General features: G+C 36.9%; 1 protein-coding gene across 3 annotated transcripts in view; it reads right to left on the bottom strand.

Annotated features, from left to right (window-relative positions):
* LOC105231551 (kinesin-like protein KIF12) overlaps positions 1 to 18772 on the bottom strand; it is a 52568-nt gene that overhangs the window by 3604 nt on the left and 30192 nt on the right. For 2 of the 3 annotated variants that reach the window (XR_007422263.1, XM_049452086.1), the window contains exons 5-9: positions 13352 to 13493; positions 1656 to 1892; positions 992 to 1601; positions 369 to 483; positions 65 to 288 (exon numbers count right to left, since the gene is read on the bottom strand). Coding sequence is in view for 2 of the 3 variants with exons in the window: in XM_049452086.1 (XP_049308043.1) it covers positions 65 to 288; positions 369 to 483; positions 992 to 1601; positions 1656 to 1892; positions 13352 to 13493 (1328 nt within the window). In the remaining variant the exon portion in view is untranslated. Of the gene's footprint in view, positions 1 to 64; positions 289 to 368; positions 484 to 510; positions 824 to 991; positions 1602 to 1655; positions 1893 to 13351; positions 13494 to 18772 lie in introns of those variants that run through there. The other variant, XM_049452087.1, reaches the window with a different exon arrangement.

The raw sequence follows: 18772 nt of genomic DNA, 5'->3' as shown, positions 1-18772 counted from the left end.
TAGAGAAATAAGAAGAAAATTGTTAATTAGGTTGCTACAAAAGGTGAATTAACGAGAAGTTTACTCTGGCATATAATCTGGTTGGGGTGTTGTCGGTGTGTCGTTTTGTAACATTTTCCATTGTTCAGTTTGGTATCCTTCTTTTTTTATCTCATCAGGCTTTTTCGGAAATGAACTGGCCATTAACATAATATTTTTTGCAATGCGTTGTTGATCGATTATACGTTGATCCTCATCAGAGCGCTTATCTTTATTCTCCGATATCCTGCCTTCCATTTCCGTAGGGCGCTTTATTCATGAAAAACAGGATTTTATTTTAATATTAATATACAATATGCATTTAAAACAGTTTTGAAATTGATTCTAACCTGGTGGATAGGTTCATCGTGAGGATTTGTCCAAATCTCGGATCTTGCTGTGCCATTCCCAGAGTCGGCCGTTATTGCGGAACGCGCGGGTATTAGAGGTGAGCGCACACAAACCCTTGATAGGAGTGATAATCAGTAATTTCATCTTTGTCACGAAAATAATTAATACTTCCAAATGTTTTTTAATTAGTTTATTTCTTATAAACTAAAAACAGCTCAAAAAATATACAAACGCATCTATGTATATCTAACACAACACAAATACATGATGTACATATGGTCATAGTTACGAGTATATTCCAATTTTGGTTTAGAAAATTATGTAACTATGTGTGGTTGTGAATATATATGGCATATGAGTATGTTAAAGTTTTTTTGTGCGTGCCATCATTGTTTTTGTTTTACTGGCTGTTTAATATATGTCCGGCTCATTGCTCGACATCTCGAATCTCGATCTAAAACGAGAGGAGAAGAAGAACAATGAGCACGGTCATAGAATAGAAATATATTGTAGATACTTTTGTATGTAGGTTTGTGCGCCGACATATGTGAGTATGTATGTACTTATGTATATTTAAATAAATACTCTGTGATGTACACATATAAATTTAGTGCGAACTCACTTATTAACATCCTCAAGCTTTTTTAACAATCGTTCATTCTCGCGACATACGATTTCTTGGTCCCTGAGTATGGTTTCGCGTACTGTAAATAGATGATTGTTTTCCTGTCGTAATGCTTCGTTCTCTTGCATATATAACTTCACTAGTTCGGCTAGTTCATTGCCATCCAGCTCTGCTAATCGTTCCAAATCAACTTTTGGTACTGCCATGCCACCGGTGGCAACTCGCTCAAGATGCATTTCCAATAATTCTCCATTCTGGTGTTTTTCATTCGGAGTCTTGAGTGATTCATGGTGCAGGTTGAGTGCGGATTTGAGGTGATCATTTTCCATTACTAAAGCGTTTATATCACGTTTTAGGCTAAGAATGAGTGCCTCACGTGGATCCATCATAATGACAGGTTTTGTACGAATACGTTTGGCTCTTGACGCGTAACGTAAGGTGTTCAAGGTCTCGGCGTGATTATATTGCGCTGGAGATACACAAGCGATCATGAGCGTAACGCCATTTCCAGCTAAACTGTCAGCGAGTAATTTAGTTAGTTGGCTATCCCGGTAGGGAATATGACCAAATCTTTTTTTGCCGTCGCTCAGTGATGCAATGCAATAACCTGTAAATAAAAGAGGTCAGTTCTTGTCGCAAAGTTGAAATTGAATGATTTTACCCAAAACCATCAAACTTTTGTTTATATTATTAGCTTCTTCCAGAGTCTTGCCTTCACTAAGCGTTTTCTTGGTGAGTTCGCTGCCAGCCAGATCTACAAAGTTGATTTTTCCATGCTTTGAAATAAAAACTCCACCGTCGGTTTGTTGCTCTGAAATAATATGCACAGTGAGCATGGTATGCGATCGGGACGAGTGATCATTCATGGCATGGGATCCAACAGCGCGGTTTCTCATCCCTGGAAGAGAAAAATAGAATATTATCTTGTAGACTTGGTACGACTTCGCAAGCTTTGTTTTTTATAAACAACTAGCAGACCGTCCCAGCTTGGATGGACAAACGAGTTCATCCTAACTGGTGAACGTATCACGAGATAGATATAGGGTAATATAAATACACCTTGTCAAGAAAGTATCGGGAATTCTCCATTTCCCCCTTTCATCTCCGCTTATATGGAAGACAGGCCAATTTTTTTTTTCTAAGTTGGTATAACTGTCCTTAATTATGATGCTAAAAACTAGTGCGATCTATCAACCAGTGTGTTATGTCAGTCGATCTCAGTAGTGTTTGTCGTATTTTACAACAATTTTTTAACATATTTGTGTTAAATTTTGGCTAAACACTCAACAAATATCATTGAGCAAGCACCGTATTCTATAAGTCACTCATAATACCCGTCCTGTTATATGGTGCAGAGGCTTGGACGATGACAACATCTGATGAGTCGACGTTGCGAGTTTTCGAGAGAAAAGTTCTGCGAAAGATTTATGGTCCTTTGCGCGTTGGCCACGGCGAATATCGCATTCGATGGAACGATGAGCTGTACGAGATATACGGCGACATTGACATAGTTCAGCGAATTAAAAGACAGCGGCTACGCTGGCTAGGTCATGTTGTCCGAATGGACGAAAACACTCCAGCTCTGAAAGTATTCGACGCTGTACCCGCCGGGGGAAGCAGAGGAAGAGGAAGACCTCCACTCCGTTGGAAGGACCAAGTGGAGAAGGACCTGGCTTCGCTTGGAATATCCAATTGGCGCCACGTAGCGAAGAGAAGAAACGACTGGCGCGCTGTTGTTGACTCGGCTATAATCGCGTAAGCGGTGTCTACGCCAGTAAAGAAGAAGAAGCACCGTATTCACCTGATTTAGCTCCATGTAACTTCTGGCTATTCTTGTAACTCAAAGAACTGCTCCGGGGAAACCGTTTTGTGTTAATTGAAGACATCAAAACAAATTCGAGGCGAGAGCTGAGGGCAACTGACATAAACAGCTGCAGTAAATACACTTGTTGACAGATCGCGCTAATTTTTGGCATCATAATTAAGGACAGTTGTACAAACCTAGGAAAAAATGTACCTGCCTTCCATAGAAACGAGAGATTTTAAATGAAGAATTCCCGATAATTTCTGAGTGATTGTCTGTTTGTTTTTCCGCCCGTCCGTGTAAGCTGTAACTTGTGTCAACAATCTGGCAACCTGTCTACAAAGCCGCAATAGTCAAGAGTGGCATCGACACAGAGTCAGTCGTCGAGTGGCGTCGGTGGGATACACACATTATTTTTAATTACATGTATTTAACGTTAATATAATGCGAATATTTCTTTTGTAATATAAAAACATTTTTGTATTTGAACATTGAAAAAGAATAAAAACTGAAGTAAAAGTAAATATAAAAAAAAGAGGGGTCTCCTGACACTTGAGTAAGAGCGCAAACTTTGTGTTTTTTGGCGAACTTTAAACGAAGTTTCCGGTTTTTTCATAAATAAAAGGTTTCTTCCGTGGTGTTCTACTGTGGAATCCGTTATCGTTTAGAGTTTTTTTTTATTGTTCTTGGTTGGATACTCATTTGTGACGTACTTAATATGCGTTCGGCTATATTTGGAGCATTTACTTTTGGATTTTGGTTTACTTCGTTGAGAATCAGGCTGACGTCTCTACGAGATTGTTTTTTTTGGCGTCCACTGCGCGGTTTATTTTCGTTGGAACCATTATTTTTAAAGTTTTTTAGAATTGTCTGTACTGTTGCTCGACTCAAGTTTAAAATTTTAGAAATTTCACCATATAATTTTTTTTCTTTTCTTTCTTTTATCACCAAATTTCTTACATCAATTGCTATTTCATTTCGCGGAGCCATTATAGCTATTGAAATGTTTAAACCAGAACTAAATTCAATAAATATCAAACAATAAACATATTGAAATAAAAGAAAAAGTCTAACGTTACCTTACTGTTAATATAACAATGTACAAAGTATGAGATTTGAACTGTATGTAGACTTTTGTCAAAGCAATTTTTGAGTTTTTCTTCCATAAATTTGTTGCTTTATGTTAAATAATGAAGTTTTTTAGTTAATTGTTATTATAATAAATATTAGAATAAAACTGTATAAATACATTTTTCTAAAAACTTTTTGTACTCTCATATCAATGGAAATAGGGGGTGTATGTAGACTTTTGTCCGCCACTGTATATGCGTATTGAGCAATGGCAACATTGTTCAAATGAAAACAAAAAAAGATGGCGGATTTCAGCGTTTTTACCACGGGCTCAACTTTTGACACATTTTGCTCGCTAAGGAAGGCAACTGAGGAAGAGAGTAGAGTTTTTCACTGTTTGCGCTATAAAAATTATGATATCTTGATGATATACGAGTTCGTAGATGAGATAAATATACGTATTTTATTTTCTGTTACATTATCGTATAATATACTCTGTAATAAACATTCTTTCAAATTTTGAAATTGAAATTCAAATTAATTCAGTCGCTACAGTGTTTCTTGTAGAAAGGGAACAGAGTGGGGAACGCTGCGACTCCAATCTTTAAACACGTTTTTTTCAGATTGGAGATAACATTTTTAAAGTCATTCTCAATGGCGCTATGGAAGTTTTTTTTTCAAATCCTCCTACCTTTTTCTACGAAAAGCTGTAGAATAAAAGGGCCAAATTCGATCCTTTTTGTCAAACCGCCGCCATTTTATCAAAAGAGATTAATAATCTTCTTGAAATTTTTGTTTAAATTGCGGCCGCAATCGCGAACATCGCACATGAACTTTTTTACGTGTCATTTCAACAATTTATTTAACTAATATACACCCAACAAATAAGCATAAAATATCATTTTGTATTCGTCATGAATGTATTTATTTATAAAAAAAACCGGACTGATTAGTTAATTTCAACATTAAAAAATAGCGAAATTCTGTGAGTTTTCGGAGGGTCACAGTGAGACGATCCCTTAAGATATAAATAGCCGTGGGTACAATTTTATGGAAAACTGAAGTGGCCTCTACCTCTAATAAGTTTAATGTACATATCTCTTAAACTAATAAACGTACAATAACCAAAGCCCAAATATTATAAGAACTTCTATCGACAGTGTGAAAATGGATAAAATTGGAAGATATCCACGCTCACTCCCTCTATAACAGTATTGTTAAAAACTCATACCATGGCTTTATGGGAGCCGATGTGAAATCGAACGATGGGCGTGGTTTTTTGGTGAAATCCCATATCTCGGGACCTGACCAACCGATTCCGACAAATTCCTATATTATGGCATGAAAATGGACGAAATCCGAGAACAACCACGCCAACTTCCCATATACACAATTTTAAATTTCAGGTGATTATTTTACTCTGTAGTACACAAATCAAGAAGCAGTTAATATAACGGGATAAAACTGTGCACGAATAATGCTGTCAGTGACCAAAAATTGTTCAAATCCAACAAAAATTGTTCAAGCCCTTAAGTACCGAATATTTGTACTCCTATAGATACAGTTGACTTTTGATCGAAAATATCAGTCAATGTGTGAGATATATGATTGAAATTCAGGGATAATCCTTTTTTGACAAAGGTATGTATGTGAAAAATGTTTTTAATCGGACCAATACTTCCCTTAGCTCCTATATAACTAATATAAAGATTTTCTGTCAGTTATCTCAATGAAAATCAGAGAGCGTTTTGTGTCTAAAATAAATAAATTTGACCTAGCTCCTATATAACTAATATCAGGATTTTCGAACACCCTTCCTCTTTTTTAATGGAGTAGACATCGTTAACAACAGCGCGTCAGCCGTTTCTTCTTTTAGAAAGTTGGGTCCAATTCGAAATACACCAAATGCAGCCAGGTCCGTCTCTACCTAATTCATCCAGCAAAGTGGAGGTCTTCCTCTCCCTCTGTTTCCCCTGGGGGGTACCTTGTCGAATACTTTCACAGCTGGAGTGCTTTTATCTATATGGGCGACATGACCTAGCCAGCGCATTCGCAATCTCTTAATTCGCTCAACTATGTCAATGCCGTCGTATAACTCATCATTCCATCAAATGCGATATTCGCCGTTGCCAATCTGCAACAGATCAGAACCTTACTCTGGAAAACTCGTAACGTCAACTCTTCAAATATCGCATCGTCCATGCAGAGATAAAGAGATGCCCAACTCATCTTTCATTGGAAGTAAGAGAGCAATTGCTAAACGTCAAAACCTCCTGAACTTTGACAGTTGATGGAGTTCGAGAGATTTTGACGTTTAACAATTGGAAACGAGCGATGGCCAGGTTGAAATCTTACCAAAAAAACCAGAGGGATTTGTTACATCGTTCAAGACCACTAATAAAAAATGTATAGCAATGCAAATTAAATAACTTTGCGAAATTTGAATATATTTGAAAAAGCGTTTTATAATGTGAAGCATTATATTTAGTATTAATTTTCAATGGATAATTATTAAAAACATTTATTGAATGAGAACTAACAAGCTAAAATCATATTATTGGGTATTGAAAGATAAAAATTCAGGTTTTTAACATACGATAAAAATATTTAAATAGTATATACTTGTATTAAACGAACTCTATAAAGTAATTTTTCATCGTTACAAATGTTGGTTCTTTTAATTTAAATGTCCAAAAGTAATTATTTTCTCCGTTCTGGCCATAATGAAAATTGTTATAAAAACGCTAATTTTGAGGCACTCTCACACTGGAATAAGTTGGGCATCATTTTATCCCTGGTCCATACCTCTGCACCATATAGCAGGACGGGAATAATGAGTTTGGTTTTTGTTCGTCAAGAGCGGACTTTACTTCTCAATTGCCTACTTTGTCCGAAGTAGGACCTATTGACAAGAGTTATTCTTTCGAGCCTGACATTGTTGTTGGTGCTAATGCTGGTTCCAAGAAAGACAAAATTGTCTATGACTTCGATGTTATGACTGCCAACAGTGACATGGGAGCCATCGACGACGGTTTGTTTGATGACAGGAGATATTTCATCTTGCCCTCGTTCACTGCCAGACCCATTTGATTTGCTTCCTTGTCCAGTCTAAAGAAAGCAGAACTAATGGCGCAATGTTGAGGCCAATGATATCAATATCATCGGCATTCGCCAGCAGCTTTACACTAGTGATGAGCGATATTTCACTACTGGTGATTTTTTCACTAAAAAATCGCAAATCCCAACTGCGATCACATTTTATAAATAGCAGTTCGCTTCTATGAACTGCGATTGCGATCGCAGTTCGAACCTGTGAATTGCGATCGCAGTTCGAACCTGCGAATTGTGATCGTAGTTCGAAACAGTGAATTGCGATTGCGATATCAGTTCACAATAAATTTGTGAAACTGTGATTTTTTAATAGTACAGTACATGCGATCACAATAGCAAATAGCAGAAAAATAGCAGCTTTCTTCAGGGTATTGTATATATACATGTATGCGTATGTGCTATTTTTCGTCATAGTGGTTTGAAGTTTCGAGTATAACGTTCTTATAATTTTTAATAATGGCAGGAAATTTATCAAGTAAAAGAAGTGAAGTATGGCAGATATTTGAATTAGTATATGAAATATATGCAAAATGCAATATTTGCAAAACAAAAATTTCATATAAAACATTTTTAACAACCGGAAGTTTCAACTGCTTATGGAATATTTTAATTTAATATAATTATATTTTTTATTTTACTTATTTGAAAGCTTTTGTGATGAATTTAAAAAATTAGCTTAGAGTACAAATTGGAACTCTTTTCATGGTTTCAATATTCATAAATACAACACTTAGTAATAAATTATATGAATTTTAATAAAAATGGAGTTACTTTTACTGTTTTATATTTATTTATTCTTTTATTAAGATTTCGTTTAACCGAATATTATTTAATTTAAAACAAGAATTGTAATTAATTAATTTAAAAAAAAATATGTAATAAAAAAATTACGAGTTTTTAATATTTTCTCAAAGATCAGGAAACTGCCGTTATTAATTTGGTTTTGGAAATATTATTAGCGGGTATTCAAAACATTCTGATGGATTATGGAATCCCGTCATTAGTTTTTCTTTGAAAATATTAAAAGCGGATCATACCAACATACAAATGAACTATGCAATAAGCTCTAAGTTTCAGGTAGCCGAACCGCTCCAACATTTGCGAAACTGTAGTGAAAAGAAAGGCGGAAAAACTTGACTCGAGTTACAGGAACCAAAAGAGAATTTGCCGCCAATAACGACAAAAAGTTCCGTCGTTCCCACGACAGTCGGGTGTACGTAACTGGAAGGGACCCGGACTTTTATTCGGCCAAACACTGTCAAATCGGCAGAATCTGCCGCTACAACAACAACAACAACCCTATAGAAAATTGTACCTGCAGTTCGAATTATTTTCTCCAGCAGTAAAATTCCTCTCAGAAATATCATTTGGTATCGAACGGCTCGGAGTGGTCCTTCTCGATCCTGACGGAGCTTTGGTATTGGTCAGCGTCAGTTTACACAGCCGTATTACTTGCGGGGATGCCAAATTCAGACATAGCGGCATAGAGGCAACTCCTTTTCGTACTGTCGAAAACAATTTTAAAATCAACGAAGAGGTGGTATGCTTCCTTCAGTTTTGTCACCTTGCTTGAATAGCTCGACGGCAATCCATCGGCCCTCGCCGCTTTGTTGTTCTTCAGACGGGTAATTGCTATTCGAACTTTTTTGATGAATTTTTCTATGCTGGAATCTAGTACTACAGATAACTATATTTCGGGTCCCAGCGAAGTCGATCAGTCTCAACCCATTTGGTCCTACTCTCACCCCGGGGCGTTGGCGCAAGTCAGTGATATGTTGAAGAACTTTCGCTTCTCTTCTGAGGCTGTTGGTAGTCTTTCATTGGGCGCGTTTTTTACGTGGTGGGTCCCAAACCCAGCGCAAAATCCTTAGGAGGGGTGTTTCGCCTTCTCACTTTAGTTCGCCTTCAAACGGATGTTCTTAGGCTACCCAGAGGATACTTGTTCAAAGACCGGAAGTCCTGAGCTGCTTGAGCCATACGTAAAAGAATCGTTTCTGATCACTCTCAAGTGAATGGAAATCAGAGAACTTTCTGCACTTGCATGAACTTCTACACATAACTCCATCCTCCTATCACAGGTATATGCCTAAGGTGTAAAAGGTTTCTCTCATTCTGCTATCCTGATGCTTATGAATTCTTGGTTAAAATTGAGAATGCTAAGGGCAATAAATTAAAACTTAATATTTTACCCCAAAGTGAGTTTTCGAGTTCAAAATAACGTTGTTTATGTATAGAAAAAACGTTTTTCATGGATGCCTTTTTTATCACGTAATTTCAATATTAAATTATGTATATACATATGTACATACCACATATAAGCTTAGTATGTGTGTATTTAACCGTTATAAAATTCTGATGCGATCTTTTTATAACATTAATAAAGATAGTCTATTTATATGAACAAGTAAAAAATCAATAATCAAATTAAGAATTCAAATTGGCTCATTACGAATATGAAATTAGCAACGATGTGTAGTTTGAATATTTACGTCTACTGTACTGGTTTCGTATATTTTAGGCACCAAATAACCGATGATAAGTGTACTTGTTATGATTGGATTTAAAGGTATAGGAAAGTAGACCATGTGGTTTACTTCACTAGTTTATGAGATAAACAATTTTTAATTCTACGACCCCACGCCATCTCTACGGACGTGGTGAAGGAGATGATAATAGTTGAAATAATGACAAACTGGCTCGATGGTAAAAACTATGGTCAGAAGAGCAACATCCACATACATATATAGTCGTCCTGCAGTGTGCAATTAAGCCTTTGATTTAGTAACACGCCGACGTATTTAAGTGATAGAACATTTGTAAGCGGAACCACCCAAACTGTACCCAATTATCGTTGAAACTATGCCATAATATACTTCATGCTTAACACAGTGGATTTTCAAAATTTTATTCGTGAAACTCGTACATAATCCTGTTTATTCTGCCTTGCAAAAATCCTTTAAAATAAGATGTAACAATTAAAAATGAGTAAATGCACAAAAGTATTGTATATGTGTAACCGTGTTCTTGTCAATTATTACGACATAGTGAATATTCATAAAAATCCACATTTCTCCTAATACCTAGCATGAGCAATGTGTTTAATGCAAAGAAAACACGCTATTTCAAATTGAGCAAACTAATTAAAAAAGCAAGGAAGAACCTTGTTCGGGTACTGCTCAACATTAGACTTAATACATTTATTGCAAATCAAGAGCTTATAAAAATATTAGGTATGAATTAGAGGTTCATTATTATCAAGCGATTGCCCGATATACGCCCAACAAACTACGTTATATAAAGTGAAGTATTTCCATCTAACTTTGTATATAATCTCTTTGGGTATTATAGCTTAATTGATACTCAATAATATCATTTTCATTTGAAACAGAAACAAGTAACACCTAAAATAATTCCATATTGTCACAAAGAACACATATGTCAAGTTTAATCCATAGTACCATATTCGCATTTTTAGTGAGGTTATTTCTTGCCTGGATTTTTGATTTAATAACTCTATATCTCTCTCGATTGGTTTAAGTATATCAGGCTTTTCCGTATATTAGACACACATTACAGAGGTGGCGAATTTTTTGTGTTTGCAGACACTCTATCCAATTTTGAGTATGAAATAAACCTTTGATATTTATTATCTGCAAAATGTACTATATCCTTTAAATATTGGGTAGTCGAATAAGTAGTTGCAGTCTATATCTCCAGTGCTGCACGTTGTCACATTATCTCATACCATATAGTGTTGGAAAGGTGAGATTTTAACCAAAAACAATTCAATTCGGGAAAGTTGAAAAAAGTTACAGCTGTTCAAAAATGAGTGAAAACAATGAAGAAGTTCGTTACATTTTGAAATTTTTATATAAAAAGGGAAGAAAACCACGCAAACAACCAATAAATTTTTTGACAATGTGTCAAGACTTTCCCACGGAACAACGAGATGTGGTATTATTTCATGCACCTATTTCATGGGAGTGACAAGACATTTTACGTCTCCTCTATAGCACGGACGGACTGATGCCTATTCTGCTATAGCTGTCTTAGTATTGTCGTGATAGAAATTGTCGCTTCGCGAACAGCCTCCCACTTCTCAGAGGACGGACACATAAGTGCAGGCAAACCGACGTCATTTTGAAATTTGTATAGATAGACTCTGAAGCACCCATGCCCGCTTATTATTTGGGTCACGTAGAAGTCCAGGTCCCCATATTTTCTACTTATCCACGTATGGATGTCAGGTATAAGTCTGTGGGTCCACCCTCCTTTAGCTGAGCTTTGCCACCGTTGCTGCTATATAGTTACGGTCTTCTTTCTCTTGGATTTCTGTAATTGCTGCTGATAGCTCGTGAGCTCGTGACCCTGGATGTCTATGGTTCGCTGGAAATAGTACGGAAAGCACTTGTTACTTTATTGGTTATATATTGGTTGGTATACGCTTTTACGCATGGAAGAAAACCATTGGCGAGGACCATTTATGCATTCATTACATTTATTTTGGTAGCTACTGCTACCACTATAAGGTCGTCCGCGTATGCGATTGGCTTAACGTTTTTTGGTTGTGGAATACTTAGCACTCCATCATACACGAGATTCCATAAGAGAGGGCCATTTGAAATAGATGAGAAATAGTGAAGATAGAATCTTGATGCCTTCGGTGGTATCGTAGATCAGCCTTCTATTTTCAAAATTTATGAGGTACTGAGGGGCGCGTATTTCATATAAGGCTTCGAATATGTTTGTCCATTTAGCAGAGTTGAATGCATGCTTCACATCCAGGGTGATCAGCGCACAATATTTTTTTGTATCACCTTTCCATCTTTTGCCACTTACTGCACTTTTCGCAGTGTCGAGGACTTCTTTCAGTGCGCCGATAGTGGGCCTCTGTTTTCTGAAGCCGTATTGTCTTTCTGATAGTCCGCCGACTTCCTGGACTGCAAACTCCAAGCGGTTTCTTATTATGTTTTCATACACTTTGCCCATTGTGTCGAGCATACACAGAGGTCGATAGAAAAAGGTTAATTTGGTGGTTTTTTTGGTTTTGGGACTAAAACCAGGCGCTGGACTTTCCGGGGATCGCGGAACATCCCTTCTTTTATTATTTGCATTGTACATTTTTTTGGAATTTGGACATACAGATTTTATAAGCAGTCCCCCAGGGGTCTGATTTTAAAAGCTTCTTGTGGCTTTTAAAATCTTCTTTGAGATGGTTTTCGTTTTGATTGCGTTGTAGGCGACGTCAGGCTGAGTGACAGAACTTTCTCAGCGTGGTAATTTCTCTATTCCATCAGTATACAGGTCTTCGCTTATTGTGACATTTTCTTCATTGTAGCGTCGCATGCTGCCACCAGTTCCTTTCGCAATGCGGTTACTAAGTGGACGCCGCCTTCGTCTAGTGCTATTGCTGCACTCCAGATTGTCGCAAAAACGTCAGTATCGAAATCTGTTTACTTCCAGCTCCTTTTTTTGTATGTAGTGTTAATATGTGAGGATTCCTGGGCCCGAGATTCCTGCAATGATTACCATGTGGTCACTGTTTGTAAACATGCTTGACACCTCCCACTTAATCTGTCTGCTAAGTGCATCATTTGCCACGTAGGTTCGAACTTCTGCTACCCCAGGCAATAGAATATGCATTAAAGTCCCCTGCTATTATTATAGGCTCTTCACATATGCTTTCCAGAGATAATTCTAGAAGGAAGTCTTCAAATTCTTAAATGGACGCGCTGGGTCGAGCATAACAGTTTACAAGATATATTTCTCCTATTTGCGCCCTTGTGAAAGCATTTTGTGCTTCCTGCAGCAAGATGTGAATGATTGTCCGTTGCAGGACCAGCTTTGCCATTTGTATCTGTGTTCCAAGTACTTTCAATGTTTCTTTCTATTATGGTTTGTTGTAGCAGAGCTTGTACTGCGGCACAGTAATTTAAGTTTAGCTGCAATATTCTCATTTTTTCGTTGTCTTTTGCAACTCCAAGAATTGTATTTAGGGCAAGTCGCACTCAGAACTGTCAAAACAGAACATCGGAGACGATGCTATATCAGTTCGTGTTGCACAACAATGGATCGCTCGCTTCCGTGAAGGTTGATTAGAAAGACGAAAAGACTGTCGACTACCATATATTTCTTAACTACTAGTATTACAGTTAACTTAGAAATAACAAGGGCTTACAGAAACTACCAAATGCAAGTGTTGCTTTTTGATATGAAATTTTATTTTGATTTACTCAATTTCTGAATGCATTTTACTTTAGAATATCGTTTAATAGAGGGGCCAAGGTCAACTAACAACGTGCTTGCTGGAAAATAATTTTGTTAAATCTATAAAGTAAGTGCATTAGGCTCGTTTTTATTATTTTACGTACCTTCTTCCAGAACTGCTAACAGGTCATCTAACTCTTCGCAATCAACAGTGAAAAGGTTCTCTACAAAAAATCCTCGCGATTTTTTTGACCAACGAACTGCCAGTGGCTTTCTCGCTGATCCTGGATTCAATAAATCAATCACCTAAAAATGTTAAAATCTTTATTCATCATTGTTAGTCAAAATATATTCATTTTAAATTAAGGTCATTTTAAAGATCCCGCTCATTAGAGCAGTTCTTTCAACTTACACTTTCAAACCCTCTTTTTCAAATATCACTGTCACGTTCTTAGCATAATACCCTACTCTACCTTTAGAAATAGTAAAAGATAACTTCGGTTTGGGTGCAACCAAACATTAGATATGTAACTTTTGCAATTTGTAAGGGAGAAAGGTATGTGAAAAGGAACTGGAGACTTAAACCATTGAAGAATTGCGACTCTATGAATGTATATATAGGGTATATTTATTGCAAAAATAAGAATATTCACTGCGTTATATGAAGGATGCAAAATTACCATATATGAGGTTTGACAATTAAGTTATGAGACTGATTTTATTTCCGCGCTTGTGGTAAACCTGTGACCTTGAAATTCCCTTTCTATTTTTTTCCGGCATCCCTCCCCTCTCCATTGATATATGTACCATCGCTCTAGCTTGTTTAGTTCGCCTGCTGCGTCAAGTTGAGTAGACGTGTGTTTGTAGTGCTCGTCATGGAAAATGGAAAAACGAAATTTTGCGCCAGACCGAGCGAAACAGCTTCGGAAACGTACGCTAAAATTGTAAGAGTGTATGGTGATAGTGCTCTTAGTCGTGCCAAAGCTCACAATGGTTGTCTCCGCGCGCCCCCCGCCCGGAAAAAGCTCGCATGAACAAGTCGAAGGTGAAAATTGAAATATTGCCTTTTTTGATAGCCGTGGAATCGTCCACAAAGAATTCGTTCCACCGGGGAAAACTGTGAATCAAGTCTACTATTGCCAAGTACTCGAAAGATTGCGAAAACGAGTCAACAGGGTGCGCCCAGACATCGTTCGTAACTGGATCCTTCATCACGAAAACGCGCCGTGCCACGCCGCCCTCAGCGTGTCCCAGTATTTGGCCTCTAAAGGGATCGCCGTGTTGCAACAGCCGCCTTATTCGCCCGACATGTCACCCTGTGACTTTTTTTGTTTCCTAAAACAAAATCGGTGGTCAAAAGAACCCGTTTTGAGCCGATTACGGGCATCCAGGCGGCCGTGACGACGGGACTCGCGGACATCCCAGTCGAAGCGTTCCAGAAATGTTACGAAGCATGGAAAACGCGCTGGAATCGCTATATAGCTGCCCAAAGGGACTACTTTGAATGGGATGGCAGAGTTGTAGAATAATTTTCAAATATACGGTTTTTATGGAATCAGTCTCATTACTTAATTGTCATACCTCGTAATTATTTCAACACAGCGAAGAACGAAAAATATACTTTTCATTATATTGTAGATTGTCAAAGACTACCACTTCCACTACTTGTGTAGAAGCTATGTAAATAATTATTTTTGCACACAAGCTTTCGTGCATATGTTTGTGCGCATTTAACCAATAAATGCATTGAAGGCAACACAATTTGTGCAGTCACTGACCCGCGCGTCATCCCTTATTTACATTGACAATTTGCGGGAAACAGTGGTGCTGCATTTACGGTAGCAAGGAGTGCAGTAAAACCATTGTCCATTTGACTCATTTTGTATGACATTTAAAATTCAGTGTTTACTTTGGCGGATACACGCCTTGTCACTTCGGCATGCAATTTAACTGTGGTGGGTCAAAGAGCGCTACGAAGGAATATTCGGGAAATTAAAAAGTGAAAACGCAACCATGAAGATTTGCATATATACATAAGTATAAATACATAAACATATATATGTATATATAGTAAAATGTTATGCGTTCTTTTAAATTTTTAAATTGTAATTACTCAACTCAACATTTATTTGTAATGAATCGGTGAATAAATGTGATTGCTGGTTTTTTGTAGCACCGAATACTAAAAGAGATAGTTTTTAGGGGTCAGTAGGGTAATCTGACCTGCTTTTTTGACATTTTTATTTTCATAGAAATTTTTATTTTCCAATAGAACTTTTTTCACATATCATGAGGTATGTCGTGGAGTGTATAAAAAGATTTATTCGGAATTTTTTGGTGACATCTGTCGGAGAAATGGCTGGGTGAACGAGATGCGTTTTTTCACTGGCGGACACGATTTCTCATGTTTGATCATCTGAAACACAAAAACCCAATTTATTCTTAAAAAGTACGTGAATAGTTATCGTACCTACTAGAATCATGAAAAAATGTTGATAAATGAAAAACTAATTAAGGTTTTTTTTTTTTAATTTATCCATATGTTTTTTACATAAATTTTATCATAACATTGTAAATAAATTATAAAAAATTTTAGGGACGATAGCCACGCGTTTTGTGAACATTAAAAAAAAATTAAGCAAATCGGCCAGTTTAAAAAAAGTGTGTTTTGAGAAAAACACCGTTTTTGAAACCTTCCAATGGTAAAAAAAAATTTAAAAAAAGATTACCCAACTGACCCCTTAAGGGGGTCCTCTTATATAATAGTGCAAAAAGTACCTAAAATTTGTATTTTTTTGAAGAAGTAAATTGACTTAGACATGTGCGCTATTCTGCAATATGTTTATTCAGGTTTCTTCTATAAAATCAGAATTCTTGAGTGTCAAAAAAAATGTTCGGCAAAATGTGTTTTAAAAACCGACCTCATCTGCGGGCACGATACAGGTCACCATTTGTTGCCTACAAGTAGAAAATCAAACGAATCCTAATGATAACATTCCGTAGAGGCGCCCCAACCTAAAAAAATGCGAAGATAATTGGTTGAATGGTTCAACAACAAGAATGCCCGCAGATTCGAAAAATATTGTTTCGAGAAAACGCGTGTCAAAGTTTCAAAGTAAGTAGTTAATGCTCAGGACACAGGTTCGTCCAAAGTCGTGTTGCGACGGAACTAATTCACGGATCGAAAAAACATTTTACCAACATATTCTAGACAATTTAAGCCTTCGATTTTTGCAATAAAAAAATTCTATTTTTAAAGAAATTTTAAAAGAGGATCCTTTTTTGTTTAAATGAGTTAAGCATCCACCCTCTAACCACCCGGTAAAACCGGCGCATCCTAATGCTACATCGCAATTCACCACAGGATGCCACTACAAAACATCACCAATATAACACACCACACTCGCACCAATCCAACCAACAAAAGCAATGGACAACGGAGAAGCTGACTTATTTCGATTTATACGATTCGTTCTAAACAATTCGAGCCACACAAGCCGCACATCAACGTTTTCCTACAACTATTGCGCACTGGAATTATTAAAAACATCACGTCCTCCGATCACTCAGCGGTCCGGTTGACATCCTCCCCGCTCCGTACACGTGTATTCGGATTTCAAATAGAACATTACATTTTTCAGTTCTAATAAATAAATTATTGTAGTCTTTAAATACGTGAGCATTTTTATTTAATCATCGTGAAAGTGATTAGTGCTTTTAATTGCAAATTTGGCAGCAAATTAATCATGGTCCTTCGAGCCATTCCGAATGGCACTATTGGTTTCGTCCAAGGAAAATATTAACAAGACAACGCAAGCCACAAAATAGAACAAAACAAATATCAGTGCAGTGCGGTGAAATACAGTGACGAACAAAAAACACAAAAAAAAAAAAACAAAGAGGTGTTACACAAACAAAAACAAAAACACATATAATGCAAAATTAGTGCATACATTAAAAAACAAAAACTGGTGCAGTGCGGTGAAATGACAAAATAATAACTAATAGATGTTACGTTTACATACATATACAACAAAAGTCAAACAATAAAAAAGTATGTTGGAGCAAAACAAAAACAATGCGGATATTCGTGCTAGGCGAATTTGGTTGTTGTAGCTTTAGTGATTTAGGAGATATACTCGTATACAGACAGACAGAAGTATTTAGCAAAATGCTATGAGAATAGGAGTAATATTCAGTTGTTATTTTTAGTAATGCAAGCCTAGTTATGATAAGAGTTTAAGATATATTAATAGTAATAAACGCAAAAGTAAATTACATAATTTGAACATTATATACGTATGTTGTGTATGTTTATTATTACAAAAATATTGATTGATTTAAAAGAATTTAGTGCATTTTGAAATTAGAAAGTTGGCAACTATGGACGATAACTATGCAGAAGTATTAAAGCGAATATTTTTTGTAAGTAATCCCCTCGGGGATTTGCTATCTTGACGTGATGAGGGCTTAGTAGATATAATGATTCAATGAACGATGCTTGCGGTAGCGCAGCCGGGCCACCCATGCCGGTAAGGTCGATGGTGAATATGGAAGCTAAAAGCAATCCACAACGTATCAGCGTCTGTAACTATAGGTAGTATCCCCCCTGCGGGCAGGGGGCCCCCTCTGGGTTCGAGGGGGAAGAGAATATACCCGTGGTAAGGCATGCGTGTCGAAAGAGGCGGCTAAAATCCACATGCACTATGTCTGACATTTATCAGGTCTTGGTTCGAATGTCAGCATGGTCTAAAGTCAGAAAAGTACTATAATATTCAGCTTGAATTCACATTCTAAGCTTCATATTATAATATAATATAAGGCATTGTCGTTCAAGCGGCATAGTCACACCAAAGACTTAAACCTCGTATCTCGGGGAGCAGTTAGCCCTTGGGGGTTTGGGGCGCTGATCAACACATTGTATTGATCTACGTGCTTCTAGCAATAGAAAGCACCGTGGGGCTAGGCCTTCGTAGGCAGGAACTCACGTAAAACCACAAGGCACTCTCTAGGTAGTATACTGAAGTATACTTCCCAGCATATTATATGACAATGACAAATGGCAAACCGAGGGTGCTAAGAATTCTCGGAGGTATTATAAAACAAAACAAACTTTAAATATCGGAACATGGAACACAAGAAGTTTATACGAGCTTGGAAAACTAGCCAATACGATTTTAGAAATTGAGAAATTAGACATCGATTTACTTGGCATAAGTGAAACGTGGTGATTGTGGAGACATTTTTTCTGATGCTAAAGTTATTTGCAAAACCACTGAATATTAATATTATTAAAGTCTATGCTCCTACGGTCAACAAAAGTGATGACGAAATATAAACTTTATATGATGAACTAGACGAACTTATGCGATTAACAAAACCATATGAAATAAATATAATTCAAAGCGATTTTAATGCAAAAGTTGAAGGAGAAAAAGTCGAAGGAGTCGCAAGCTAATACGGCTTAGGTGAAAGAAATGAGAGAGGAGATCGACTAATTCAATTCTGGCAAAAACACAAACTTATAATTTCGAACACATTACTTAGCCTGCCTCTCAGAAGACTTTATACATGGAAATCTCCAT

The sequence above is a fragment of the Bactrocera dorsalis genome, chromosome 3, assembly GCF_023373825.1.
Source record: "Bactrocera dorsalis isolate Fly_Bdor chromosome 3, ASM2337382v1, whole genome shotgun sequence".
NCBI classification, from domain to species: domain Eukaryota; kingdom Metazoa; phylum Arthropoda; class Insecta; order Diptera; family Tephritidae; genus Bactrocera; species Bactrocera dorsalis.
This window is presented reverse-complemented; position numbering and strand designations above follow the sequence as displayed.